The 26,088-nt window shown below is 58.4% G+C and overlaps 1 protein-coding gene across 1 annotated transcript in view; it reads left to right on the top strand.

Moving 5' to 3' along the window:
* Positions 1–9,278: 9,278 nt before the first annotated feature.
* Positions 9,279–26,088, top strand: part of NOTCH3 (notch receptor 3) — a 36,465-nt gene continuing 19,655 nt past the window's right edge. The window contains exons 1-20 of the mRNA XM_045492323.1: positions 9,279–9,492; positions 12,034–12,112; positions 15,960–16,102; positions 16,185–16,523; positions 16,617–16,739; positions 16,828–17,061; positions 17,667–17,822; positions 17,913–18,098; positions 18,750–18,863; positions 19,356–19,469; positions 20,047–20,280; positions 20,393–20,503; positions 21,229–21,421; positions 21,498–21,649; positions 21,872–21,985; positions 22,488–22,643; positions 23,827–24,052; positions 24,481–24,682; positions 24,835–24,988; positions 25,420–25,604. Coding sequence (XP_045348279.1) covers positions 9,375–9,492; positions 12,034–12,112; positions 15,960–16,102; positions 16,185–16,523; positions 16,617–16,739; positions 16,828–17,061; positions 17,667–17,822; positions 17,913–18,098; positions 18,750–18,863; positions 19,356–19,469; positions 20,047–20,280; positions 20,393–20,503; positions 21,229–21,421; positions 21,498–21,649; positions 21,872–21,985; positions 22,488–22,643; positions 23,827–24,052; positions 24,481–24,682; positions 24,835–24,988; positions 25,420–25,604 — 3,333 coding nt within the window. The 5' untranslated portion in view covers positions 9,279–9,374. The remainder of the gene's footprint in view (positions 9,493–12,033; positions 12,113–15,959; positions 16,103–16,184; positions 16,524–16,616; positions 16,740–16,827; positions 17,062–17,666; positions 17,823–17,912; positions 18,099–18,749; positions 18,864–19,355; positions 19,470–20,046; positions 20,281–20,392; positions 20,504–21,228; positions 21,422–21,497; positions 21,650–21,871; positions 21,986–22,487; positions 22,644–23,826; positions 24,053–24,480; positions 24,683–24,834; positions 24,989–25,419; positions 25,605–26,088) is intronic.

Below are 26,088 nucleotides of genomic sequence, written 5' to 3'. Positions count from 1 at the left end.
AAACAGCTCTAGGCTATGCTAGGGTGGATGTTTGAGATTCTGGACAGGGCACAGGAAGGGACCGGCTCCCTGAATGACCATCTGAAGTCTGAGGCCTGCCTCTCCAGCGCCTGGAATCTTCTCCAAGTTAACCACAGATTCCGCTGGTTCTTTGGGGGGGGGGGGGGGGGGGGGATTCTCTGGCTCCAGCCTCCAGATGAGGGTGGGACAAGTAGAGGGTGAATCATCCAGCCTCAGGCTGGCCATGGCCCTTCTGTCTCCCCAGCCTTTGTCTGGCCTTTGGGGACCATGTCATGACGAATGCTGATGAATCTCTCTGGGGACTTGCAACCTCAGAAATACATTCTCTTATCCCTGGGATGGGTCTGGCTGGCTAAAGCTTGCCTGTTGGTCATCCCCCTCTGTACTGTCTTGTCTCTAACATAACATCCTTTTCATTCATCCCGTGTGTCAGGCACTGATCTAGGCGCTGGGGAGTGAACACCACAGCCTTACTCTGGAGTTAACAGAATGGTCATAGAGAGCTAGGTGAGTGGTGACTCAGGAAAGGCTTCCCTAGCTGGGGGACACACTTCAGGGAGTGGGAAGCCGTAAACAGGAAGGTTGGAGGTGGAAATAAGCCTAGGCTACTGGAGAAACAACTTGGGGATTAGTGGCTGCCAGAGAGGAGAAGAGGCCACAGCCAGACCGCCAGGGGCTGTGAGGAGTTTGGATTCGGTTCTCAAGGGGAGTCAGGGAAGAGTTTTCAGCAGGGGAGGAACATGGCTTGCATTTTGAAAAGCTCCCTGTTGTGGCTGGACAGTCCCACGCAGGAGTGCGAGTGGTGAGACAGCTGGGGGGCCATGCACTGCCTCAGCACGGGCGGCCCGTGGGGCCCGACGGGAGCCGGGATCCCCAGCGCCCGACCCACCTCGGGGCCCCCCCACTTCCAGGGTGGGAACAGTGCCCCTTGGGGTCGAGGAGATGGGCCGGAGGGGAAGGGGACCCCGCGACCTGGGAGCCTGGGGTGGAGGTCTGGGCCGAGGAGGCCTGCGGGCAGGATGAGGATGGTGTGTCCAGGGGGCGGTGGGTCTGGCGACGGTTGCCAGGGTGATGGGGAAAGGGCTGATGGTTGACCGGAACGGGTAGCGGTTGTCTGGGTGATTGGAGGGGCCCAGGCGAAGGCTGACGGGAGGCCTCGGACAGTTGCTGGGGCGACAGGTCCGCTGACGGTTGCCAGGGTAACAAGAAGGCGCCGTCTTCCGCCTGCTCGGCTGCAGGCGGGAGGGAGTCAGAGTCTGGGGGTGGGGGGGAATTCATCGCGGTGATTGGGCAGAGTCCTGGCTAGCGAGCCAATAGAGACTCGTGACTCGGACGGAGCCAGCCTGAGCCAATTGGGGCGCGCCTTTCTCCCAGAGGCGGGGCTGGGCGCGCGCATCCTTTCCAGGCCAGAGAAGGGACCCGGAGGGTTTGGAGGGAGGCGGCCCGGCTGAGACCCCTACCAGGCTCGGCGACTCCCTTCCCCTGCTCCGAGCTCCCGGCTCCAGACCGCCTTCCATCATTCATTCATCAGTCAGTCGGTCGCTCAGCCATTCATTCATTCATTCATTCATTCATTCACTCGTTCATCTGTCCTGCCACAGGCTCAAAGGCTTTGGCGGTACACCAGAGGAGGGGCAGGGGAGGCGGAGCCGGGCTCGAGCGGAATAAGCAACGCGGGGGGGGGGGGGGGGACACTTGGGGAGTGGGAGGGAAGGCTCCCTGGAGGAAGCAGCCTTGGAGCTAACCCCTGCAAGGATGCGCTCCAACCCACGGAAGCCTCCACGCACAGCTGATTTAGTGTTCCTTGAGACTGGGAGGGAAGTTTGGGATGGGGGAAGACGTGGAAGCAGAGGACACAGGACTTGGATGTCCCGAGCACCCTTAAGCAGGAGTGAGGAGGGAAGAATGGGGACACCAAGCTGTGAGCCTAGAGGAGATAAGTGGCACATTCAAATGGGGTAAGTTGAGGCAGGTTTGCTACAGGGACCACATAGAGTGAGCAGGGTTTGGAGAAACCAAAGGGGCAAAGCAACCATGGAGAGCCATTACCGTCTCCTGGTCCCCCTGACCAGACAAGGGGAAAGAAGGATGTTAGAACCCAAGCACAGATTCATGCAGACAGGGCCTTTGGTCAAGGGGTGCTACTAGCTGAGCTGACCCCACAGGCAGGGATGCAGGGTGATTAATACCCCATTCTCTCCTTTGGCTTCATCTTCTGCCAGTGCCTCCTATTGGCCAGACCCACCTGGAAGCCAGAGGACAAGGCCTTCCATTGATGCAGCCAGTAGAGGTCAGCCTCTGGGGGCACGGAGTGGAGTGGAGGAGGGGAAGAATGAAGGGAAGGGGCACGGGGAAAAGGGGGTGAGGGGGAGAAAGTCAGGAGCTTGGGGGTGGGGCAACGTGAAAGGAGCACTCACTGCAGATTCCTGTGAACTTCACTTTGTCGTGGAAGAGGGCTCAAGCTCTAGCCAAAGGAAGAGGTAATGAAAAGCCCTGGGGAGGCATTTCCCTTCTCTGAAACAGGAGGACAGGGAGGGAGGACAAGTGCCACACTTACAGGGAGGAGGACAAGCTTCAAGGGCCAGGGAGCCAAGGACAGGCAGGGGCCATCAGGGCATCATGGTTCAGACCTGAGCAGGAGGAGATGGGGTCTGGAGGAAGGTTGTGCACACGGACGGCTCCAGCGGTCTGAGCCCAGGGCCTGGGAGGCCAAGATGCCCAGCGATGTCCCACCCAGTGGAGGGTCCTACGACAGGGACACCGCCACCTCCAGAGCTGCAGGGCTGGCAGCTGCTCAATAGAAGTGAGTTTCGTTCTCTTCACCCTTTTCCATACTCAGTTCTCACCCCCCCCATCTCCTCCTCCAAGAACCGCCCCCCCCCCCAGCCCCCAGCCCGCATCCCTTCCTCTGGCGGAGCCCTGATCTAATGGGGGCAGTCTCAGAGCTGCCAATGGGCACATTCAAGTCCCGCCTCCTGGCTCCTGCTCTGCACTGAAATGTGCTTGGTAGATTCATTCGATCGACTGATAGTTGTTTCATCTACTGTGGGCCAGGCTCTAGGCTAGACACTGGGGATTCAGCAGTGAGCAAGACGGACACTCACAGAGCTCAGAATCTGAGGGGGACCCAGGAGGGATCATGTGGTAGGCGGGGTGGCGGGGGGGAGGCCATGGGAGCCCAGAGGAGCTAGTGTGAGGCCCCAGGGACCACTCCCTGGGAAAAAGGAAGGCAGAGCTTCCACAGGGATCTCCTACAACCTCCGATCAGCTTCTCCCTGCTAAAACGCTCCAGAGGCAGCCACTGTGCTTGCAATGAAATCCCAGACCCTTGAGACTTGGCCCCCATCGTCTTCCTCGACCTCCCAGCTCTCGGTCACTGTGTGCCCAGCATTCTGGCCCCCTCACCCTTCCTCCTCTGGGCCTTTGCACTCGCCCTTCCCTCTACCTGGAACACCCTTCCTCCGGCTCTTTGCTCCTGTGTGGCTTCTTCTCCTCCTTCAGGTCTCAGCTATAACGTCCCCTAACTCGGTGAGGCCTGTCCTGCCTGCCCCTGTCACTGAAATCTCTCCTCCCCCCTTGCCACAGTCCATGGTTGTTATTTGTTTGCCTTCTGGTTTCTTTTCTTCTATTTATTAACTTAAAAAAAATTTTTTTAAGTTTATTTATTTTGAAAGAGTGAGAGAGAGAGCGTGAGCAGGGGAGGAGCAGAGAGAGAGGGAGAGAGAGAATCCAAAGCAGGCTCTGCGCTGTCAGCATGGAGCCCGATGCAAGGCTTGATCCCACGAACTGAGAGATCGTGACCTGAGCTGAAATCAAGAGCCTGTCTTTGACAGCTGTGCCTGTGGTTGGTTGTCAGTAAAATGTTTGTTGAATGACTGAATGTTTGTTGAATGAGTGAATGAAGGTGAGGAGAGCTGGAGGGGCAGAGTGAACGGAGCCTGCAGGGTATGAGAAAAGAGCTCCCAATGGTGGACGCAGCCCGTGCCAAGTAAGCTGAGGAGGGTGTCACTCTGGGCAGTGGGGAGCCCTAGAGGGTTGGAGCATGAGAAGGCCCTAGGGAGGCAGTGGCCAAAAGAGCTGGTCGGGTCTGCGGCCGACAGCCCCTGGAGTCCTGCCTTCCCACTCTTGCCCAGGGCCCACACCCAGCAGCCCTCACCCCTGCTGGCTCCCGTAGCCTGCTGTCTGGGCCTGAGGGCCCGGCCCCAGCTTTGGGGCAGAGGGCGGGACTGTGGTCCCTGGAGGAGAAGCTGAGGGCACGTTCTCAGGTTCCCGGTCATCGGCCTGGGCCCGACAGCTGTGTCTTGGCCTGGGCCCAGGACCTGTGTCCCTGGGGACTGAGCTCATTGAGGAGAAACGCAGTCCTGGGCCAAGGCGGCCATCAGGGGCAGGGGAGAGGGCTCGGGCTCACCCCCTATCTCCACCACATTGGGAACTGTGTGGAATCCCACTGGGAGGCTGTGGGAATGGTCATTCCAGACTCTCCTGTCCCCCAAGGGTCCTGACACCTTGGGCTGGGCCTGCCACTGTGGCTGGAGGGCAGCAGGATCCTGGAGCCAGGACTCCGCATTCTACTTGCTGAGTCATGGGGACTTGACATGGGATTGACACCCAGTAGGGGCTCTGTAAATGTGTCTTTCTGTCTTTTGTCTCCACTGCCCCTCATGCTGGCCTCAGCCTGTGTTTTCACTACTTTTGCTCCCTTTCCTTCTCTGTTTGCTATGGACCAGAGGCCACTGGATCAGCAGAGTCACAGACTCTAGGCTTTCTGCCTAGCAAAAGTGGGGGGGGGGGGTGTCCAAGTTCCTTGGTTGCTCCTTCTGATGGGGAGCTCAGCACCTATTAGGACATCCATTCCAGCAAAAAAGTCCTTTCTCAGATGGGTCAGGGGAGCAGCTAGCCCACCTCGTGAAGCCCCCACCTTTGCCCCTGGACCCTCAAACCCTTTTCTGGACCCCCAGACTTCTAGAATGTACTTAAGAAGGTGGTCTGGGCCCCCAGTGGCAGCCCTTCTGGGTTGGCCATCCTAACACCTTCAGCTAATTCCTGAGTCACCAAACCCTTCCATGTCACCCTCTCTGTGCCCAGACCATGCTGTGTGACGCCTGATTCCTGGGAAGCTCCCAGTCTAGGTGGGGATACAGAGCAGGGCATAGATACCCAACCCCTTGTGTGTGAGGCTGATACAGAGAGCAGGAGGGTGCTGGGATAGCCCAGGGGGGCTCTGTCTGGGGGGCAGAGAGGGCTTCCTGGAGCTGAAACCTTGAAGAATAAAAGGAGTTCACCAGGCACAGGGATGGGGGGTTGGAAGGCACACCAGAAAGAGAGACCAGCATGGGCAAAGGGGTAGCATTGTGGGAAATAGCAGAGCATTCCCTATAACTGGAAGAAAATACATTTAAAATTTTTTTCTTAATGTTTATTTATTTTTGAAAGAGAGAGAGAGCATATGTGTGGGAGGGACAGAGAGAGAGGGAGACAGAGGATCTTAAGGGGGCTCTGTGCTGACAGCAGAGAGCCCGACGCGAGGCTCGAACCCACAAATTGTGAGATCATGAGAGAGATCTCACGTGAGAGAGAGAGAGAGACAGAGCATGAGCATGAGCAAGGGAGGAACAGAGAGAGGGAGACGGAATCTGAAGCAGGCTCCAGGCTCCGAGTTGTCAGCACAGAGCCCGACGCGGGGCTTGAACTCAGGAACGGTGAGATCATGACCTGAGCCGAAGTTGGACACTTAACCGACTGAGCCAGCCAGGCGCCTCAAGAAAATACATTTTTGAAGAGAACACTCCCTGTGAGTTCCTGCTTGGGGAGGAAGCAAAAGGGTCCTTGTAACCAGCTGGGTGTCCCAGCAGAGGGAAGAACCTGGGCAAAGGCCATGAGAGCGCAAGGCCTGCTGGGTGAGGAGGGACACTGAATCACTGTGATGATGAGAGGGAGGGGCTGCAGAGGGTAAGGCCAAGTCTGAGGGCTTTGAAAGCAGGGCCCAGGGGCTTGGATTTCCTCCTGGGGTGATGGGCACAGGGACAGACTTGAGCTGCACCTGCCCTAGGGTCTATTGACTCAGTACACTCACTGTGAGTCAGGCTGCGCTCTTTCTTGTGCAACTTTTGTCCTTTTCTCTGCCCGATCCCCACCCCCACCCCTCGTACTCCTTGTGGCCTGGAGTCACTCAGGCCTGGGTTCTCATATCATCTCTGGCCCCCAGGCTGCGGCCATTCACTTGTCACCCTCGGCCCTTCATGCTTCTTCTTTCTCATTAATAGCACTTCTCTGTCTCCTTCCCTCTTCCTCTTCCAGCATTTAAAAATTATTCAAGGTATTGATGGATGAATGGATAAGCAAAATAGGGTATAGCCATTCAATGGAGTCTTAATAAGCAAGTGATGTACTGGTACATGCTCCATGGTGGCAGATGAACCTCAAAAAACGTTATGCTGAGTGGGCACCCGGGTGGCTCAGTCGGTTAAGCGTCCGGCTTTGGGTCAGTTCATGATCTCGCGGTTTGTGAGTTCGAGCCCCGCGTCGGGCTCTGTGCTGACTGCTCAGAGCCCGGAGCCTGTTTCGGATTCTGTGTCTCCCTCTCTCGCTGTCCTTCCCCTGCTCATGCTCATGCTCTGTCTGTCTGTCTCTCTCAAATATAAAATTAAAAGAAATAAAAAAACCCCACACATTATGCTGAGTGAAAAAAACCAGACACAAAGGGCCCCACACTGTCTGATTCCATGTATATAAAATGTTTAGGCAAATCCATAGAGGCAGAAAGCCATTTGGTGGCTTCCAGGAGCTGGAGGAGAGGGCTGGGGAGTGGCTGCTCTAGGGGATGGGGTGATAGAAATGTCTTGAATGGGGCACCTGGGTGGTTCAGTTGGTTGAGCGTCCGACTTCGGCTCAGGTCATGATCTCCTGGTTCGTGGGTTCAAGCCCCGAGTCCAGCTCTGTGCTGACAGCTCGGAGCCTGGAGCCTTCTTCAGATTCTGTCTTTTTCTCTTTCTCTGCGCCTCCCCAGCTCACACTCTCTCTCTCAAAAATAAATAAACATTAAAAAAATTTGTAATGGCAATTGGTTAATTTTATGTGAATTTTGTCTCAAGTTTTTCAAAAATCCTCAGAGGAAATCATAAACACGTGCCCAACCCAGCGGGTGAGCATTTGATGGGCACCAGGATAGTCATATCGTCTCAAAGTATCTCCCCACGTGATACTGATATTTATTATGGGAGGAGGGGACGGAAGAGAATAGTCCCTTGATAGTAGGGAAAGTTGGCCAACTTCACACAAGTGATCGAAGTGTAATACCCCCAGTGTTGGGAACTAATGTCAAGTCCCTCCTAATCCGAGGCACTGGGGAGGACCAGCACCATCTCTGTGGTTCTGGACAAAGACATACTCCCTGGTTGGGAGGACTGAGCAGGCCAGCCCGCTGGAGGACATTCTGAGAAATGAGTGGCCTCGATTCTCCCAAAATGTTAATATCATAAGAGACAGGGAAACGCTGAGGAACCGATCCAGATCAAGCAAATGTGGCAAAGCGTGGAAAGGGTTGGCGAATCCCGACAAAGGGCATGTGGAAATTATGCTATTCTGCATTTGACATTATTTTATTTTATTTTAATTTTTTATTTTTTTTTTTGCATTTGACATTATTTTAATTTAATTTTTTTTTTCAACGTTTATTTATTTTTGGGACAGAGAGAGACAGAGCACGAACGGGGGAGGGGCAGAGAGAGAGGGAGACACAGAATCAGAAACAGGCTCCAGGCTCTGAGCCATCAGCCCAGAGCCCGACGCGGGGCTCGAACTCCCGGACCGCGAGATCGTGACCTGGCTGAAGTTGGACGCTTAACCGACTGCGCCACCCAGGCGCCCCTTGACATTATTTTAAAATAAAAAGGTTAAAAGTTGCCTGAAGCTCCCTGGGCTGCTCTGGTGAAAATCTCCCACCGTGGCTTCTAGATGCTCAGCCCCTGCAGGTGACCCCTAGGCTCCACGGATTCACTGCCTTATCCCCAACCCATCCCTCCTCCCTGCAGCCAAATTACCATGGGGGACAGCCTGGCCTCTTTCTCCTCCTCCTCATGGTGGCCCTTGTGACCCCTGGTCTGTCCACTCCTCCTCCTTTCTTTGCTTCCTCCTGTGGGTGCAAACCTGTGTCTCTGCTGCCATTTCCCTCTCTAGTTCAGCCTTCCCGGCTGAGCTCCACTGGACCCTCCTTTGGGGAGCCCTCTCTGGGGGAGGAAGGTATACCCCAGCCCCTGGAACAAAGCCAGACATAAAGCCAGAGATTTATACCCACCTGTTGAATAAATGAATGAACAAATCAGTAACTACCCTCAAGCAGGGCCCTCACCAACCCCTCTGCGTGGCCCTCCCACACTCTGTCCCTCCCTCTGGCCCAGCTCTGAACCCCCAGAGCTGCTGGTGTCTGTGTCAGGCTTTTTCTTCCGCGGAATGAGGGCTCCTCTGGGGCTGGGCTTGGGGCCTTTCGGGATCCCCATTATCGCCGCATGGACAGAGTGGGCTACAGGGCGGCTTTGCAGCATGACTGATTTGGGAAAAGGCAGTTGATCAAATTGAGCAAGGCTGAGCAGCAGAGAAGCTGTGAGGGGAATGGGTGGGGCTGGGGGCTGGGGTGGACCTTTGGGGTTCACACAGGGTAGTAAGGAGGAAGAGGGGTGCTTTCCAGGAGAGCTGAGAGTAAGAAGATTGTGTGTGCGTGTGTGTGTGTGTGTGTGTGTGTGTGTGAGCGTGCGCGCACACATGCATGGGTCTCCTTCCTAATGTGTGTCTGAGGTCTGAGGCTGCAAATGCTGTCCCAGGCTCAAGGCCTGGCTGGGCCTGAGCTTTGGGTTTGTGTTTTATATCTTAAGTCCCCATGAAGCTCTGTGCATACGTCTGCAATGGGGCAGGGTGGTTGAGTGCGCGTGAGATTCTTAGGACGTGCCTGGCCTCAGTTTTGGAGGATCTGTGGATCTGTGTTTGTGCCCTGGCTCTGTGTGCGTCCCTGGGCTGAGTGTGTGTTGGGAGCGTGGGTGTTCACGAAGCTGGTGTGTCTGTCAGTGTGGGTTCAGCCCACGCCTCACCGCATGGCTGGCCAGAATTTCCAAGGATCTGCGGGTCCCTGGCTGTGTGGGTGGAGGGTGGGCAGGGACCCCGGGAGGCCGGGCTGGGGTGGGGGTAGGGGGGCGGGGGAGCGCAGGGCCGGCCCCGGGGCGGGGCGAGCCGCCCAGGGCTGGGGGCGGGGCGGCCCGGCAGCCTCACTTTGGCGAAGTTGGCGGCGCGGAGGCTGGCCCGGGACGCGCCCGGAGCCCAAGGAAGAAGGGAGGAGGGAGGAGGGAGGGTCGCGGCCGGCCGCCATGGGGCCGGGGACCCGGGGCCGCCGCCGCCGCCGTCGCCCGATGTCGGCGCCGCCACCGCTGCCGCCCGTGCGGGCGCTGCCCCTGTTGCTACTGCTCGCGGGGCCCGGGGCTGCAGGTGAGGGGCTGGGACCTGGTGGTCGGGACTGGGTGGGTGGGTTGGGGGAGGGTAAGAGCGGAGTTTAAGGACCCCGGAGTCTGGGGCTGGAGGGCTGGCCTCGGAGCCAAGGACCAGAACAGGGGCTGTGAGCACAGGAGTCCGGGGGCTACGTGCCAATCCCGGGGGGGCAGGGACTCAATGGGGGGAGGGGGCAGGGCCCCAGAGGTCCGCAGAATACGGGCCCGGGAGCGATCAGAGTGGGGGTGGGGGGTGAAGGGACCCAGGAATCAGGGGCTGGGAGCTTGAGGTGCAGGGATCAGGGACGCGAGATCGGGGGGACCAAGGGTCTGGAGCACGCTCCCAATGCACGCCCGTCCGGAGTCCTGGGAAGGTCACGAACTGGAGCCTCAGGATCCCCAGGCTGGGGACCCCTCGCACAAAAGCCCCCCTACACACCCAGGGCCGGCCAGGCGGGGCGGGCGACGGGGAGGGGGGCGCGAAGTTCTCGGAGCTCTGAACTCGGGGAAAACTTCTCAGGCCGGAGCGCGGCAAGACCCGGAGCTGGAGTCGGAGCTGGAGCCACAGCGGCGCCCGCGCCCCTTTCCCCGCCCGCGGCCCCGCTCCCTCCCCCGGCCGCCGGGACCTGGCGGCCCCGGGACCCCGCCCCTGCGAGGGGAGGGAAAAGGAGGGCGGGGGGCGCGAGCCCACGTGCTCCGCTCCAGCGGCCCAGTCCCCGCAGCCCGAGCCCCTCCCCAGCCGGCCCGGGCCCCCTGCCCCTCCCCCTCCCCGCTCTCCCTTCCCCCGCTCGGGACAATGGCCGCGCCGTCTAGACACCCCCTCCCCCCCGGCCGGCCTCGCGCTTTCTTTGCCAGACAAAGCGGGACGGGCGGCGGGGCCTGGGCGGGGGCTGCGGGGGCGCACACCCCCAAGGGAGGCCTGGCCGGCGGAAGAGGGACGCGGGCCGAGCGGCCGGGGTCCGGGGTCCCGGGGAGCCGCGGCGGGGCTCAGCGCCGGGAAGGAAGGGCCTCCACCGCCCAGCCGGGTGCCCAACCGGGCAGGATCGGGCAGGAGCTGCCGCCCCCGCGGGGCCAGCGCGCACACACATGGCCTGTCACACACTCGCAGGCACACACACAGCCCTGGGTCACACATACAGAGATGTAGACGTGCGCACACACACGACATCCGCAGACGTGGATACGCAGCTCACACACTGACATACGAACTCCTGCAATCACCCATGTTCGTAGGTAGCGTGGATCACCAGCCCCGGGCCTTGCACACGTCGCCTGCACACATTGAGCACATGTAGACACGGATCCAAGATATGCCCACACCCAGTTTATACATGCAGACAGACAGTCACATCCAGCCCATACACAGACCCACCTGAGGATCCACAGGTCACACACAGGCGCACAGCTGTATACCCAGATAACTGGTTCACGTGCAGGGACCCACAACAGATCCAGCCTGCACATACATGCACAGGCATCTGGACACCCATGGACTTGAAGCACACACACATGTGGCTCATCATGTGGCCCCTTGGGTGAGTTCACAAACACCCATCGGCCCCTGTCTGGGTGATAGTGTCCTGTCTCTGCTTGTCCCCTGAGAAAGGGGACACAGGCCATGTTGTCCTATTCTCCAGCTCACCTTGTTCTGTCTCTCCCTCTGTCTTTGTCATCTCTGTCTCCTCTCTGAGGCAGCCTGCTTCTAGTTTCCTTTTTTGTGTCTGTCTGTCTTTCTCTGTCTCCCTCCATCTCTCCTCTCTTTCCATCTATCTGTGACTCGTTCATGTGCACGCGCGCGCGCGCACACACACACGCACACACACACACAGAGAGGCCCCACACCTGCCGTCACACACAACTCTCCACTAGCTCACACCCAGCCACACCCCGGACCAGTCTGGCGGGACAGTTAGACCGCCACACCTCAGAGGGACATAGCCCTCAGGGATGGGGACGCTGGACAGGGCAGCACATGTCTAGTGCCAGCCGCCCCTCCCTTCAAACCACACCCTGTCCCTGCAACACCCAGTGTTGGCTGTGCAAGGGGTACCTGCCTTGGCCCCTCTCACCAGAGCCCTGTTCAGGTCTGCCCAGCTGGAGTAGATGTCCAACATCAGGGAAAGTAAGAACCATGGCCCCAGGTCTCCTTACCCTGCCCTCTCCATTACCCTGGGATCTGGGCACACAGCCCCAGACCTCCCTTTAACACTCAGCACCCTCACTTCCTGCCTTTGCACCCCCCATTCTGGCAGCTTCCTGAGTCCCCACATCTGGCACGAGTCAGCACCTCCTCCTGCCCGCCCCTGCCTTGTGGTTCCCAGGGCTTGAGCGGGCAGGGACAGCTGCAGCCCCAACAGCTGGGGCTGGGGCGGGGGGCCGTGGGAACTGTGGATGGGGGGGCTCCACGCCCCACAGAGACACCCCCAGCCCGTGGCAGCTGTTGCCTGGGGGAGGGAAAGATGGGCTGTGTCACTCTGAGCTGGGGTTTCTTGGGTGCCTGGCTGACCCCCCACTTTCCTTCGCCTCCCTCCCCCCACCACAGCCCCCCCTTGCCTGGACGGAAGCCCGTGTATGAATGGAGGTCGCTGCACCCAGCTGCCCTCCCGGGAGGCTGCCTGCCTGTGAGTGCCTGGCTCCGAGCCATCAGTGGGTCCTGTGTGGGGAGGTAGTCTGTCTTCTCCTCTGGCCTCTGTGTCCACCATGGGTGTCTCTATCATTTTCTACTTGTGTATGGCTTGGGTAACCTCTTGTTTCCCCACTGGAATCGAGCAGGGTTAAGAACTAAGGTTAAGAGCAAGGGCTCTGCAGACCGCCTGGCCTGGGTTCAAATCCCACATCGTGTTGCTCACTGCCTGGGACTCAAACCCTTTAAGCTTCAGTGTCCTTGTCTGGAAAACAGGCACACTAACACCTGCTTCACAGAGTTGTTGGCCGCCTGAGGTCACATGTAAAGCCTCTGATGGAGGTAGTTATTATTCAATTAACATCTTCAGGGACCAATCACAGTGGCTTGGCAGTACAGGGTACCCCAACTGGATCCTCCCATATATCAACATTTAGTGGTGGGAGCACAGTGGTGGGGGTCACGGGGGCGCCATGACCTTGGGTTAGTCACTTCTCTCTGGATCTCACTGCATCTGTGAAATAGGGGTGCTTCTTCGTGGCTTGTGACCGTGAAGGATTTCAAGAATTCGGTTGTTGGATCATACAAGGCAAGGCAGAGGGCTGGGAGGAGCAGAGCAGGGGCTGGGAAAGAACTGAGCAGAGGGAGACAGAGCTCAGTTTGAATTCTGGGCTCCGGGAGGGGCACCTGGGTGGCTCAGTCTGTTAAGCCTCTGACTTTGGCTTAGGTCAGGACCTCCAGGTTCATGAGTTCAAGCCCTCATCGGGCTTGGTGCTGACAGCTCAGAGTCTGGAGCCTGCCTGCTTGGCATTCTGTGTCTCCCCGCCTCTCTCTCTCTCTCTCTCTTTCTCTCTCTCTCTCTGCTCCTCCCCCACTCGCTTTCTCTCTTTTGTTCTCTCTCGAAAATAAATAAACATCAAAAAATTGAATTATGGACCCGGGGATACCCTGAGCAGGTGCTTTGAGCTCCCTGAACCTCAGCTTTTGCATCTGGAAAATGGGGCAGTACTTCCTTCTTTATGAGGTTGATTTTGATGTGATGAACTCAGCATAGTGTTCAGCCTACAGTAAATGCTCCATAAAGAATAATGATGATGGTAGGGACTCAGGAAATAGGTGCCATAGAGGGCAACGTCTCAAGGTTATGGGGGAAATGCTTGATTCCTTTTATAATATCATCATTAGTAATAGCCCGTCACCTAGTAGCCATTATTGATTCATTAACGGATTCATTTATTCAAGAACATGTGTTGCCAGGCCCAAGCTGGGTGGTTCTGGGGTGACTTTAGATCCAGGAGAGCCCTTTTGAAGTTACACACGTACTTTGACTGGAGCCCCACTTGGGCTCACCCAGGTGGGGGCTCAGCGTGGCTGAGCGGGTTCCTCGGGTTGGGAGTCTGCCATGGTGGGAGGTGAGGGAAAAAGTGACCTTATCTGGAGCCACACACCTGGGAGGCGGAGCCGCGGAGCTGAGCGCCTGCGCCGTGGAGTTCCGCACCTGGAATACTGCCGACAGGTGAATGCTGCCGCGGCTGCCCTGCCCCTCAACAGGTGAATCACCGGCTCGCGCGGCCGCCCGGAGCCCGGACTACCCGGGATGGAGCGGGCTCTCCCCGGAGGTGGACCGTGGGAACCACTCCCCACGGCCCCCCAGTCTCTTTCAAGATTCTAAATACTCGTATCTTTTCAGGGACGCCCCCATCTGTCACCCCTCCACGGATCCCCCAAACCCCTTCCTCGAAGTAGCCTCTCAAGCCCTGGTGTCTGTTTCCTAGCCCTCGCCGCACCCCCTTCCCTTCCCCTCCCGCCGACCCCCAACCAAGTCTCCTCTCCCCCCCCCCCCCCCCCCCCGCCTTGGTTTCCCCCAAAGCCCAGTCAGTGGGGCGGGGCGCGGGCGGAGGCTGGAACCGGCCCGACCGGTCGGCAGGGGAGCGGGGCGCAGAGCGTGGGAACCCGCCCGGGGCGTCGGGAGGGGGCCCGCGCGGCCGCGCCCTGCTTGGCGGTGGGACCCGCAATCCCGGGAGCCCGGCGCGGCGCGCCCCCTCTCGGCGTGCAGTCGTGACCGACGTCCTTGCCCTGAGGGTCTTTGGGGAGGGGTCTGGGAGCCGGGCCCTCCCGTCTTGACACCATCGGCACCCCTGCCCTGCCCTGGCCTGTTTCACTGGGGGCCAGGGTGGGGGGAATCTTGTGGGCGACGCTAGGGACTGAGTCAGCTGCCTGAGGCTAGCCCCAAGCGACTGGGACAAGCCTGAGGGAGGGACTGCGCGAGGGGTGGGCAGCGTCGGGGGCGGGGTCTGGGCCTTCTCACCATTCCAACCTTCTCCTCCCCACTCCCCCCACCCCCCCATCCCGTCCCCCTGCCCCTCCTATCCCCGCTTCTCCCCTCCCCCCTCCCCGCCGGTGTCTCTCTGGAGGTTTCCGGTCTCAAGACCAACCGCCTTATTTCCCTCCTACTCAAGGTTGCCTTGGTCGGTTTGGGGAAGGGGCTGCAGGCTGAAGGACTCTATCCCAGTAAGAGGGCGCCAGAACCGGTGTCTACCTCCCCCTCCCAATGGCAGGAAGGGTCGAATGTGCCCCCAGGAAAGGCCAGGAGGATGTGGGAGAGTTATGGTCTGTCCACACAGAGCTGTGGCTGTGAACTGCTTTGTGGCTTAGGGTCTGAATGTTCGCTAGGCCAGTATGTCCAACTGTGTATGTTTCTGCGTGTGTGTGTGTGTGTGTGTGTGCGCGCGCCTGAGAGGTTGTCTTCTGGAGTCTGAGACCTTGTGTTTCTCTCCGCCTGGAAGGCTCTTCCTCACACAGTACCTTCTGCAGTCTGAAAATATCCTTCTTGCCTTCCCTCTTCACTCATCTCCCTTATCCTGTGTCTTAGTTTCCTGGCTGCCATAACAAACCACCAAAAAGCTGGGTGGTTTGAAACAACAGGAATTTATTCTCACAGTTTTGGAGGCCAGAAGTCTGAAATCGAGGTGTTGGCAGCCAGTGTGTCCCCAGTGGCTTTGCAGGAGAGTCCTTGCTGGCCTCCTCCACCTTCTAGTGGTTTCAGGTGCTCCTTGGCTAGTGGGTGCAACACTCATATCTGCTTCTGTCTTCAAATGGCCTTTAACGCTTCCTCCCCAATCTCCCTCTGCCAATGGATTTAAGGCCCATTTAGAAAATCCGGGATGATCTCATCTTGATGTCTGTCACTTAGTTACATCCGCAAAGACTCTTTTTTCCAAATAAGGTCAGAGTCACATGCTGTGGGACATGGGCATTTCTTTTCTGGGGCCGTCGCTCAAAGCCCACTAAACTCTTGGTGGCCCTCCCCACCCCATGCCGGCATGTTATATAATTCATTATTTGTGTGTCTTCTCTTTGCCCAACTTGGCTGTGAGGATAAGGGGTGGGGGGGCGACTTTTCTTGTGTTCGCGACCGCATTCCTTTTGCTAAGAACATAGTAGGTACTCAGTGAATATTTGTTGCATGGATGGATGAGGGTGCCTGTTCGTTGGGCTGTGTGCTTGCGTGTGTGTGTGTTTTTTTTTTTTAACGTTTATTTATTTTTGAGAGGGAGAGAGAGCGCGTGCGCGCTCACGTGAGCACACGAGCAGGGGAGGGGCAGAGAGGGGAAGAGAGAGAATCCCAAGTAGGCTCTGCGGTCAGCACAGCCGGATGCAGGGCTCTATCTCACTAAGCGTGAGATCATGACCTGAGCCGAAATCCACAGTCGATGCTTAACCGGCTGAGCGGCCCAGGCACCCCTGCTTGGTGTTTCTGCCGGTCCTGTGTGTATCTGTGTCTGGGCTTCTCCTGCCCCATACCACCCTAGTACTGCCCGGTACTAAGCTGTCTCTGCCCACAGGTGCCCTCCAGGATGGGTGGGCGAGCGGTGCCAGCTGGAGGACCCCTGCCATTCGGGCCCCTGTGCTGGCCGTGGTGTCTGCCAGAGCTCGGTGGTGGCAGGCGCTGCCCGGTTCTCCTGCCGCTGCCCCCGTGGCTTCCGGGGTAAGGGACGGTCTGGGGGAGGGGGGCCCAAGGCAGGCGAGGATGTGCATGGCCCAAGCTCACCCTCTCCTGGTCCCTCTAGGTCCCGACTGCTCCCTGCCGGACCCCTGCCTCAGCAGCCCCTGTGCCCATGGTGCCCGCTGCTCCGTGGGGCCTGATGGCCGCTACCTCTGCTCCTGCCCGCCTGGCTACCAGGGCCGCAGCTGCCGAAGCGATGTGGATGAGTGCCGGGTGGGAGGGCCATGCCGCCACGGTGGCACCTGCCTCAACACGCCTGGTTCCTTCCGCTGCCAGTGCCCAGCTGGCTACACGGGGCCACTGTGTGAGAACGCTGCAGTGCCCTGTGCCCCCTCGCCGTGCCGAAACGGGGGCACGTGTAGACAGAGTGGCGACCTCACCTACGACTGTGCCTGCCTTCCTGGTGAGGGAGCTGCTCCCTGGGGAGGGCAGCAGGAGTGGACAGACAGCAGGCCAGCCTGGCACTGACCATCTTTGCCTTCTCTTCCTCTGCTAGGGTTCGAGGGCCAGAACTGTGAAGTGAATGTGGATGACTGTCCAGGGCACCGCTGTCTAAATGGGGGCACGTGTGTGGATGGCGTCAACACCTACAACTGCCAGTGCCCTCCTGAGTGGACAGGTGAGCCGCAGGGCCGAGAATAGCCAGGTGGCAGACCTTGGGTGTGCCTGCAGCCCGGTGGCTGGACTGGTGTATCTGTGTGCCACAGGCCAATTCTGCACGGAGGACGTGGATGAATGCCAGCTGCAGCCCAATGCTTGCCACAACGGGGGCACCTGTTTCAACACACTGGGTGGCCACAGCTGTGTGTGTGTCAACGGCTGGACAGGCGAGAGCTGCAGTCAGAATATCGATGACTGTGCCACGGCCGTGTGCTTCCATGGGGCCACCTGCCATGACCGCGTGGCCTCGTTCTACTGTGCCTGCCCCATGGGCAAGACTGGTGAGTGGCTGTTTGCCTTGCAGGCAGCAGGGAGCCAATGATGGTTCCACGGTAGGGGAAAGGATGGAGTCTGACTTGAGCGTTAGGATGATTAGGTTGGAGGCCAGCTATGGGGTGCAGGGTGAGCCTGGAAGAGGCTGGCCCACAGTCCGGGGCAGTAGCCATGGGAATGGAGAGCTATCCAGTGACCGAGGAGAGGGGACCTTTGCAAGTGGCAAAGGGTCAGGGAAGGTATTTGGGAGGGGGACCTGGGTGTGGAGGGCAGGGCATGTCAGGGAGAGGCTACTGCAGAAGCCAAGGCTTGAGGGTATAGAATCAGAAAAGGAGTCAACAAATTTTAAAACAATACGTGGGTGTTTCCAACTCATTTGCAAACGGTTCAGGAAAAAGATACATAGAGCTTACGGTAGTTGAAGCTAGGTGGTGGGTGTATGAATTAGCTCTTCAGTACATTTGGAAGTTTTCATTATAAATGATCGGGAAAAATAGCCTACTGAATACCCTGTAGGTTAATAGAAACAAAGCACAAACCAATATGTGGGGGATGTGGGACCTTTGGGCAAAGCTGGAGGGTCCGCCCTTGAACTCTGCCTGTTCCTTTCCAGGGCTTCTCTGTCATCTGGATGACGCCTGTGTCAGCAACCCCTGTCACGAGGATGCTATCTGTGACACGAACCCGGTGAACGGACGGGCCATCTGCACCTGTCCACCAGGCTTCACCGGCGGGGCATGTGACCAGGATGTGGATGAGTGCTCCATTGGTGAGGGGGGGCGCAGTCTGAGAGTTGGGAGGGAGGGGAGAGGCAGGTCCTTAGCCACCCCCACTCACACTGGCGGTGCCGCTCTTGCAGGCGCCAACCCGTGTGAGCACCTGGGCCGGTGTGTGAACACACAGGGCTCATTCCTGTGCCAGTGTGGCCGTGGGTACACAGGCCCGCGCTGCGAGACCGACGTCAACGAGTGCCTATCGGGGCCCTGCCGCAACCAGGCCACGTGCCTCGACCGCATAGGCCAGTTCACCTGCATCTGCATGGCAGGTGCGTGGGGGGTGTTGTGGTGGGGGCGGAGCCTGAGGCTGGCGGTGAGCGAGGGAAGCCTGCAGACAGCAAGGAGCACCCCCCCACACACACAGTGACACTGGGTCTGCAATGGGACCCTGAGAGACTGAAGCCTGGAAGGAGGTGGAGGCTGGGCCAGAGCAGAATCTTTGTGCAAGGCTAGGGGTGTGGTCACATGGAGTCCTTAGAACCTCAGATGGGCTGGGAGTGGAGTCTGTGCCATAGGATCCACTGGAGGGTGGGGATGAAATGAGGGCGGGACCAGGGGCTGGTGTGGGTCCAGGTGGAGCCTGCAGACAGTCTTGGTGGGATTGAGGCCGGGCCCAAGGCTGTGGTGGGCCCTGGGCTGGTGGCTGAGGACCCCGCATAGTCTAAGGACTGCAAAGGGAAGAGGGCGGTCTAAAGGCAAGGCCCATGTGGGGTCTCATCATCCTTGGATCGGTTGGAGCCTCAGCTGGGTGAGGGTCCACCATAAGGCCAAAAGCTGAATCTAGGGTTGGGCTGGGGGTCAAGGCCAAGCAAGGCTCAGGGGAACTGTCTAGAGTGGGAGAGGGAATACCTTCCCACTTGCTCTCCCTTTAGGCCGGAGGCTAACCCCCACCGCCCTAATCCCTCTCCTTCACTCCCTAGGCTTTACAGGCACCTATTGTGAGGTGGACGTGGATGAGTGTCAGAGCAGCCCGTGTGTTAATGGCGGGGTCTGCAAGGACAGAGTCAACGGCTTCAGCTGCACCTGCCCCTCGGGTGAGGACCCTGGCCAGGGAGCCTGAAAAAGACAGGTCCCTGCAGAGGCAAAGGCTGTAGGATGGGAGCCTGTAAGACCATGTTAGTGGGCAGCTATCGTAACAGAAACCACATGCTATGAACACCATTGGAGTCAATTTATTGTTTTATTTTTACAAAAGTTTTATACTTTTTAGAAAATATTTTTGAAAGAGAGAGTGTGAGTAGGGGAGGGGCAGAGAGAGAGAGAGAGAGAGAGAGAGATACAGAATCCAAAGCAGGCTCCAGGCTCCGAGCTGTCAGCGCAGAGCCTAACGCGGGGCTGGAACTCACGAACCACGAGATCAGGACGTGAGCTGAAGTTCAACGCTTAACCGACTGAGTCACCCAGGCGCCCCTGAAATTAATTTAAAACTAAGTGAACAGTCATCCCACCCAAACAAGGCAGGGTTGGCAACGGGTGACTTCTCTGACCCGGTCTGGGCCTCTGCCTGTCCCATTCCCTACCCTAAGGCTTCAGCGGGGCCATGTGTCAGCTGGATGTGGATGAGTGCGCCAGCACACCTTGCCGGAATGGAGCCAAATGTGTGGACCAGCCCGATGGCTACGAATGTCGCTGCGCCGAGGGTGAGAGAGGGCCATTGATAGGCCAGCAAGAGTCTGGGGGCGGGGCAAGGGAGAGAGAAAGCAAATAACAGCCTTGGGGAAAATTTGGGGGCGGGGCTGCAGCAAGGCAGGACCTCAGTAGAGCCAATGACAGAGCCAGGGAGTGGAGCCAATGATGGACCTTAGCAGTGGTAAGGCTAGGGTTGGAGCCAATGGGTCTGGCAGATACTTGGTGCTAAAAGGTAGAGGGGGCGTGTCGCCCTCAAACCCCTCTATCCCCAGGCACTTTCCGTGTGTCCCCATTTCCAGTCCAGAGCGGAGAGTGAGGCGGAACAGGGCTGGTAGTGTAAGGACTAGAGGCAGGGTACAACGAGGGATGGGATTTATCTGTGGAAGTGTCTTGGCCACGGGCGTGTCCTGGAGCCTGTCGCTGGAGGCAGTTAGGGGCGGAGCCTGAATTGAGCCCACCTCCTGCTGGTTAGCTGGGCAGGGCGTGAGGTAGAGGTGGGCCAGGATTGGGCCGGAGCCACGGCTGCGGGCAGGACCTTGGCAAGTGGGTGGAGCCTGATCCTCTGGTTCCCCCCCCCCCCCCGCCCAGGTTTCGAAGGTACTCTGTGTGAGCGCAACGTGGATGACTGTTCCCCGGACCCGTGCCACCACGGGCGCTGTGTGGATGGCATCGCCAGCTTCTCCTGCGCCTGTGCCCCGGGATACACAGGCACACGCTGTGAGAGCCAGGTGGACGAGTGCCGCAGCCAGCCCTGCCGCCACGGAGGCAAATGTCTAGACTTGGTGGACAAGTATCTCTGCCGCTGCCCTCCTGGCACCACAGGTGGGGCTGGAGGCGGGGCTGGGGCAGAAACCGTACATCTGGAGGGGCACAGGGAACGGTGCCCCTGGTGGGGCTCAGTGGTGGCCAACCCTGCCATGTTCCCCTTCCCCAGGAGTGAACTGCGAGGTGAACATTGATGATTGTGCCAGCAACCCCTGCACGTTTGGAGTCTGCCGGGATGGCATCAACCGCTATGACTGTGTCTGCCAGCCTGGCTTCACAGGTGGGCAAGTGGCTGCCATGGGAAGGGGGTCTTTTTTTTAATATGCAATTTTTAAAACTGTTTTACTTATTTTTGAGAGAGAGAGAGAGAGAGAGAGAGAGAGAGAGAGAATGAGTGGGGGAGGGGCAGAGAGAGAGGGAGACACGGAATCCGAAGCAGGCTCTCCAGGCTCTGAGCTGTCAGCACAGAACCCTATGTGGGGCTTGAACCCACCAACCTAGAGATCATGACCTGAGCTGAAGTCGGACACTTAACCGACTGAGCCACCCAGAAAGGGGGTCTTTTGGGGGCAAAGGTGAAATCACCCTATTTTTTGCTGAGTTTGCCCCTCTCTTTGCATATGCTTGTCCAATGAGATTGTCCACACTTAGTCCTGAGGTTATGCTCTCTCATCGGCCTGAGGGTGTCCCCGTATCAGCTCAAGGTTATCCTGGAACTTAGACGAGGGTGTCCAGACTCAGGGATGGGCGTGTTTCTTCATGGGGCCAAAGTAATCCTTGGTGAAAATGAAGGTGACTTCATTTAAGTTTGGGGATGAGTATGATCTGGGGCAAGGCAGCTCTAGGTTGAGGAGGTGGCTGCCCTAGTTTGTACAAGAGCTCGTGCACTGTGAAAATGAGATTGTCTTTGCTCAAGGATGTGGCCACGCCAAATGGGGCAAGGTTGTCTTCCCCGTTGGCACCATCGTCCTTGTCCTGGGATGAAGTTGCCTTCGTGCTCTCCAGGGCCCCTTTGCAACGTGGAGATCAACGAGTGTGCGTCCAGCCCATGTGGTGATGGAGGCTCCTGTGTGGATGGGGAAAATGGCTTCCGCTGCCTCTGCCCACCTGGCTCCCTGCCCCCGCTCTGCCTTCCCACGAGCCATCCCTGTGCCCAAGAACCCTGCAGTCACGGTGTCTGCCACGATGCGCCCGGAGGGTGAGGCCTCTCCCCATCCCCTGGTCCCCTGCCGCCTCCCTGCCCACAGGCATTCCCTGACTGCCTTTCCTTCCAGGTTCCGCTGCCTGTGTGAGCCTGGCTGGAGTGGCCCCCGATGCAGCCAGAGCCTTGCTCGAGATGCCTGTGAATCCCAGCCCTGCCGGTCTGGTGGCACCTGCACCAGTGATGGAATCGGCTTCCACTGTACCTGTCCCCCTGGTGTCCAGGGTGTGTGTCCCCCATGTTCCCACCCCAGGCTCTCCCTCCCCCCTTCTTCCTTCTCATTTCCTTCCTGCTGCACTCTCCCTCCTTTACGTTTGCCTTTTTTTTTTTCTTTTCCTCTCCCCCTACCCCCAGGACCTTTGGAGGTGGGTATCAAGGTGGGGACCCTGGGGGGAGATGGGGACAAGGAATCTCTCACGAGTATCTCACTCTGCCTGCCCCCCACAGGCCGTCAGTGTGAGCTGCCATCGCCCTGTACTCCAAACCCCTGTGAGCATGGGGGTCACTGTGAGTCTGCCCCTGGCCAGCTGCCTGTCTGCTCCTGCCCTCCTGGCTGGCAAGGTATACCACCTGCTTTCTCCTCCTCCTCCTCCTCCTCCTCCTCCTCCTCCTCCTCCTCCCCTTCACCTCCTCTGCACCCTGCTGCATACTGAGTGGTGCTGGAGACCCAGAGGGAAACTTACAGAAAAAACAGAAGACAGAAAAGACTCTGTCTCGGAAGGGACCGAGCAGAACACAGACAATTGCAGCCCATGTGATCAGTTTTGGAGGAAAGGAAGGGATCTGGGGATGGGGAAGCTAGGACTCAGGTGGAGGGTTTGGGTGCAGCTCCCTGGAAGGGCTGACCTCAATCAGAATGCATTCATTCACTACCCACTGAAATAAAGGGAAGGGGGAAGGCAGTTTGGGAATAGCATGTACAAAACACACAAAGGCTAAGGAGAGCATGGCGTGTTCCTGCCTTCACCCATCTCAGCCTTCAGGTTCCTCCCGAAGGCCAGGTACTCGCGGACCCTACCCTGTACCCTCTAACCCTAGATACTACCTTATTCCCCATCGCCAGGCCCACGATGCCAGCAGGATGTGGATGAATGTGCTGGCCCCTCACCCTGTGGCTCCCACGGTACCTGCACCAACCTGGCGGGGAGTTTCAGCTGTACGTGCCACGAGGGGTATAGTGGCCCTTCCTGTGATCAGGACATCGATGACTGTGACCCCAGTGAGTTCAGGGGAGTTCCCGGGGTGGGTGCTGCTCTAGAGAACATGTTCTTTAAGCCCACACGGTGTGCCCAGCACTGTGCTTCCATTTTCTTTCTTTCTTTTTTTATATTAAAAAATATTTTTTTTAGTTTACATTTATTTATTTTTGAGAAGCAGAGTGAGACAAAGCGTGAGCGGGGGAGGGGCAGAGAGAGAAGGAGACACAGAAGCAGGCTCCAGGCTCTGAACGAGTGGTCAGCGCAGAGCCTGATGCGGGGCTCAAACCCACAAACTGTGAGATCGTGACCTGAGCTGAAGTCGGACTCTCAACCGACTGAGCCACCCAGGCGCCCCTGTGTTTCCATTTTGTCTTCACTGTACTCTTTCCCCGTTTTATGGAAACTGAGGCCCCAGAGAGGTCAAGTGATTTGCCCAAGGTCACGAAGCAAGTAGAGGGATGAGCTGGGATTGGAGCACAGGTCTGTCTGAAGCCTGTAGACTGCCTCTGGCTGCGAACAAGTTGACATTATGCGTTAAGTAGGACATAATAGGCCCCCAGGAAGTCCTCCAGGAGCATTGTCTGATAGACCGACAGTGCAAGTCACATCTATACTTAGAATTTTTCTAGCAGCCACATTAAAAAAGCAACAACAACAAAATGAAGTTTAATAATATATTTTAAATTAATATATAAAAATGTTATTTCGACATGTAATCAATATAAAATTACTGAGATATGTTTACATTCATCCTTTTTTTTAATACTAAGTCTTCAAAATCAGAAATCCAGTGTGTGTTTTATGGCACATCCCAGTTTGGACTAGGTACATGTTAAGGGCTAAATAGCCACATGTGGCCAATGGCCACTATACCGGCCAGCACTGGTCTGGAGGAGGCCTTCTGTGCTGTGCCCAGGAATTAAATAGACCTAACTAGCAGCGTGTGCTTGGCGGCTCAAAGGGACCTTTTGGTTCCCCCATCCCCTTCCTCCTTGCACATAGGTGAGGTTTCCAGATGAGGGAGAGGATGAAACCACAGAGGGGACAGAATTTGATCCCTCTGACCAAATGTACCGCTCCCTGTTAAGCCTGGTTTCCTCCTGGTTCCCCTCTATGAAAGGCATGGCTGGGTCAGCTTGGGCTGATGGGGGGGGGGGGGGGGGGGTCAGGTGTATGACCAGGCCTTCTCCCTTCGGACCTTAGACCCCTGCCTGAATGGTGGCTCCTGCCAGGATGGCGTGGGCTCCTTTTCATGCTCCTGCCTCCCTGGCTTTGCTGGTCCCCGCTGTGCCCGCGACGTGGATGAGTGTCTGAGCAGCCCCTGTGGCCCAGGCACCTGCGCCGACCACGTGGCCTCCTTTACCTGCACGTGCCCACCTGGATATGGAGGCTTCCGCTGTGAGCAGGACCTACCCGACTGCAGCCCCAGGTGTGTGGGGCCTCTGCTGGGGGCTCAGGGACACCGGCATCGGATGGGGTGTGCAACGCGAGAGGGAATGGGGACAAGAAGGGGGTTCTCGGCTTGGCACCCACTTCACAGCTCTGATCCTTGATGGAGCAGTGTTCGGGAAGGGTCAGGGCGTCTGTTTGGAGGTCACCTTAGGGGACGCTGGTCCCCGACAGGGCCAGGCCACGGCGGGGCGGGGCCTCCAGATGTGGCTCCCACCTTCGCTCTCAAGGACTTGGTGAGTTGGGGCTAAGGGACAGGATCGGGGCGGGACCTCTGCTGGGGCTGCAGCTTCTGCTGGGGGTGGGCCTAGGGGGTCAGGGAGTGTGCCCCGACCCAGGAGGGGCCGAGAAGGCGGGGCCTGCGTGGGGGTGGAGCCTGACCCAGCCTGCGCTTCCCTCCCCCTCCAGCTCCTGCTTCCACGGCGGGACCTGCGTGGACGGCGTGAACTCGTTCAGCTGCCAGTGCCGCCCGGGCTACACGGGCGCACACTGCCAACACGAGGCGGACCCCTGCGTCTCTCGGCCCTGCCTGCACGGGGGCGTCTGCACGGCCGCCCACCCTGGCTTCCGCTGCACCTGTCCGGAGGGCTTCACTGGCGCTCAGTGCCAGGTGGGCGTGGCCACCGGGGACCTGGGGGAGGAATCTGGAGGGGCTGTTCTGGGGTAGGGGTCTGCCGGGACCCTGGAGAAGCTGGGGTTGCAGCTTCCGGGGCGGGGGGTGTCGTGGCTGAGAGGCTGAGACTCTGAGAGCTTCCCCTCCAGACGCTGGTAGACTGGTGCAGCCACGCGCCCTGTCAGAACGGGGGTCGCTGTGCCCGGAGCGGGGCCTCCTTCTACTGCCTTTGCCCTCCGGGTTGGAGCGGCCGCGTCTGTGACATCCGGAGTGTGCCCTGCAGGGAGGCCGCAGCCCAGATCGGTGAGGGGGAGCACAGAGGCGGGGTGTGGGGCTCGGGAGGGTGTGCGTGCACATACTTCTTGCTAATGTGAGCCGAACACGGGTATGACAGGGCGTGTGGGTGGCATGGGGTGTGTGGCTGAGCGTTTGTGGATGCGCGACCGTGTGCCAGCTGGCCAGGGCCGGGATGGTGTAGATGCCTCTGTCACCACGAGGTAGCTGGGATGACGTCCGAGATGCTGTGTGTGACTGAGCCGGTGTGGGCAGTTGGGGTGTGGGTGTGTGTTTGTGTGTCCGTGACTGAGACGGTGCCGGTCTGGGCAGATGTGTGACGACACGATGGAATGTGTGTGAGACCCCGGGGACCGAGGCCAGCAGGGGTGTTTGGTGATGCCGTGAGTGATGCAGGCAGGGAGGGGCACGCGTGTGCCTGACACCTCTCCTCTGTGCAGGGGTGCGGCTGGAAGAGCTGTGTCAGACTGGTGGGCAGTGCGTGGACAAGGACAATTCCCACTATTGCGTGTGTCCAGAAGGCCGCACGGGCAGCCACTGTGAGCAGGAGGTGGACCCCTGCTTGGCCCAGCCCTGCCAGCATGGGGGCACCTGCCGCGGCTACATGGGGGGTTATGTGTGCGAGGTAAGGGGCCCCCAGAGTCGAGGAGAGGGGAGCTAGTCGTGCTGGGTGTGTCTGCACACACTTGTGTGTGTCTGTGACCTGGTGTGGGTGTGGCTCTCTCTAGGCAGGTCTGGCTTTTTGCTTTTCTGTCTCTGGGTGTCATCTCGTGGGGCTATTTCTCGGTTGACCTGAGGGACTTTCTGCCCACGGGCTGTCTTTGTCTTCGATTGTGTCCTGGATGTGACCCGTATCCCTCTGTGTGCCCTGTCTTTTTGGGTGTGAACGCACGTGCTGGTGTCTCTGGGCCTATGTGTCTGGGTGTATGTGGGTGTTTCTCCTGGGTGTCTGTCCTGTGGGTTTGTGTGGGTGTGTCCCTCTCATTGGGTGTGCCTGTAGCCCTCCGTGTGGGGCTGTCCTCTGTGTCTGAATGTGTTCCCTTGTACCGTGTGCCTGTTTTCTGTTTTCTGCACACCGGACATGCCTCCGTGTGTTGAACACTGTGTGT

This window comes from Leopardus geoffroyi, chromosome A2, assembly GCF_018350155.1.
Source record: "Leopardus geoffroyi isolate Oge1 chromosome A2, O.geoffroyi_Oge1_pat1.0, whole genome shotgun sequence".
In the NCBI taxonomy this organism is placed as follows: domain Eukaryota; kingdom Metazoa; phylum Chordata; class Mammalia; order Carnivora; family Felidae; genus Leopardus; species Leopardus geoffroyi.
This window is presented reverse-complemented; position numbering and strand designations above follow the sequence as displayed.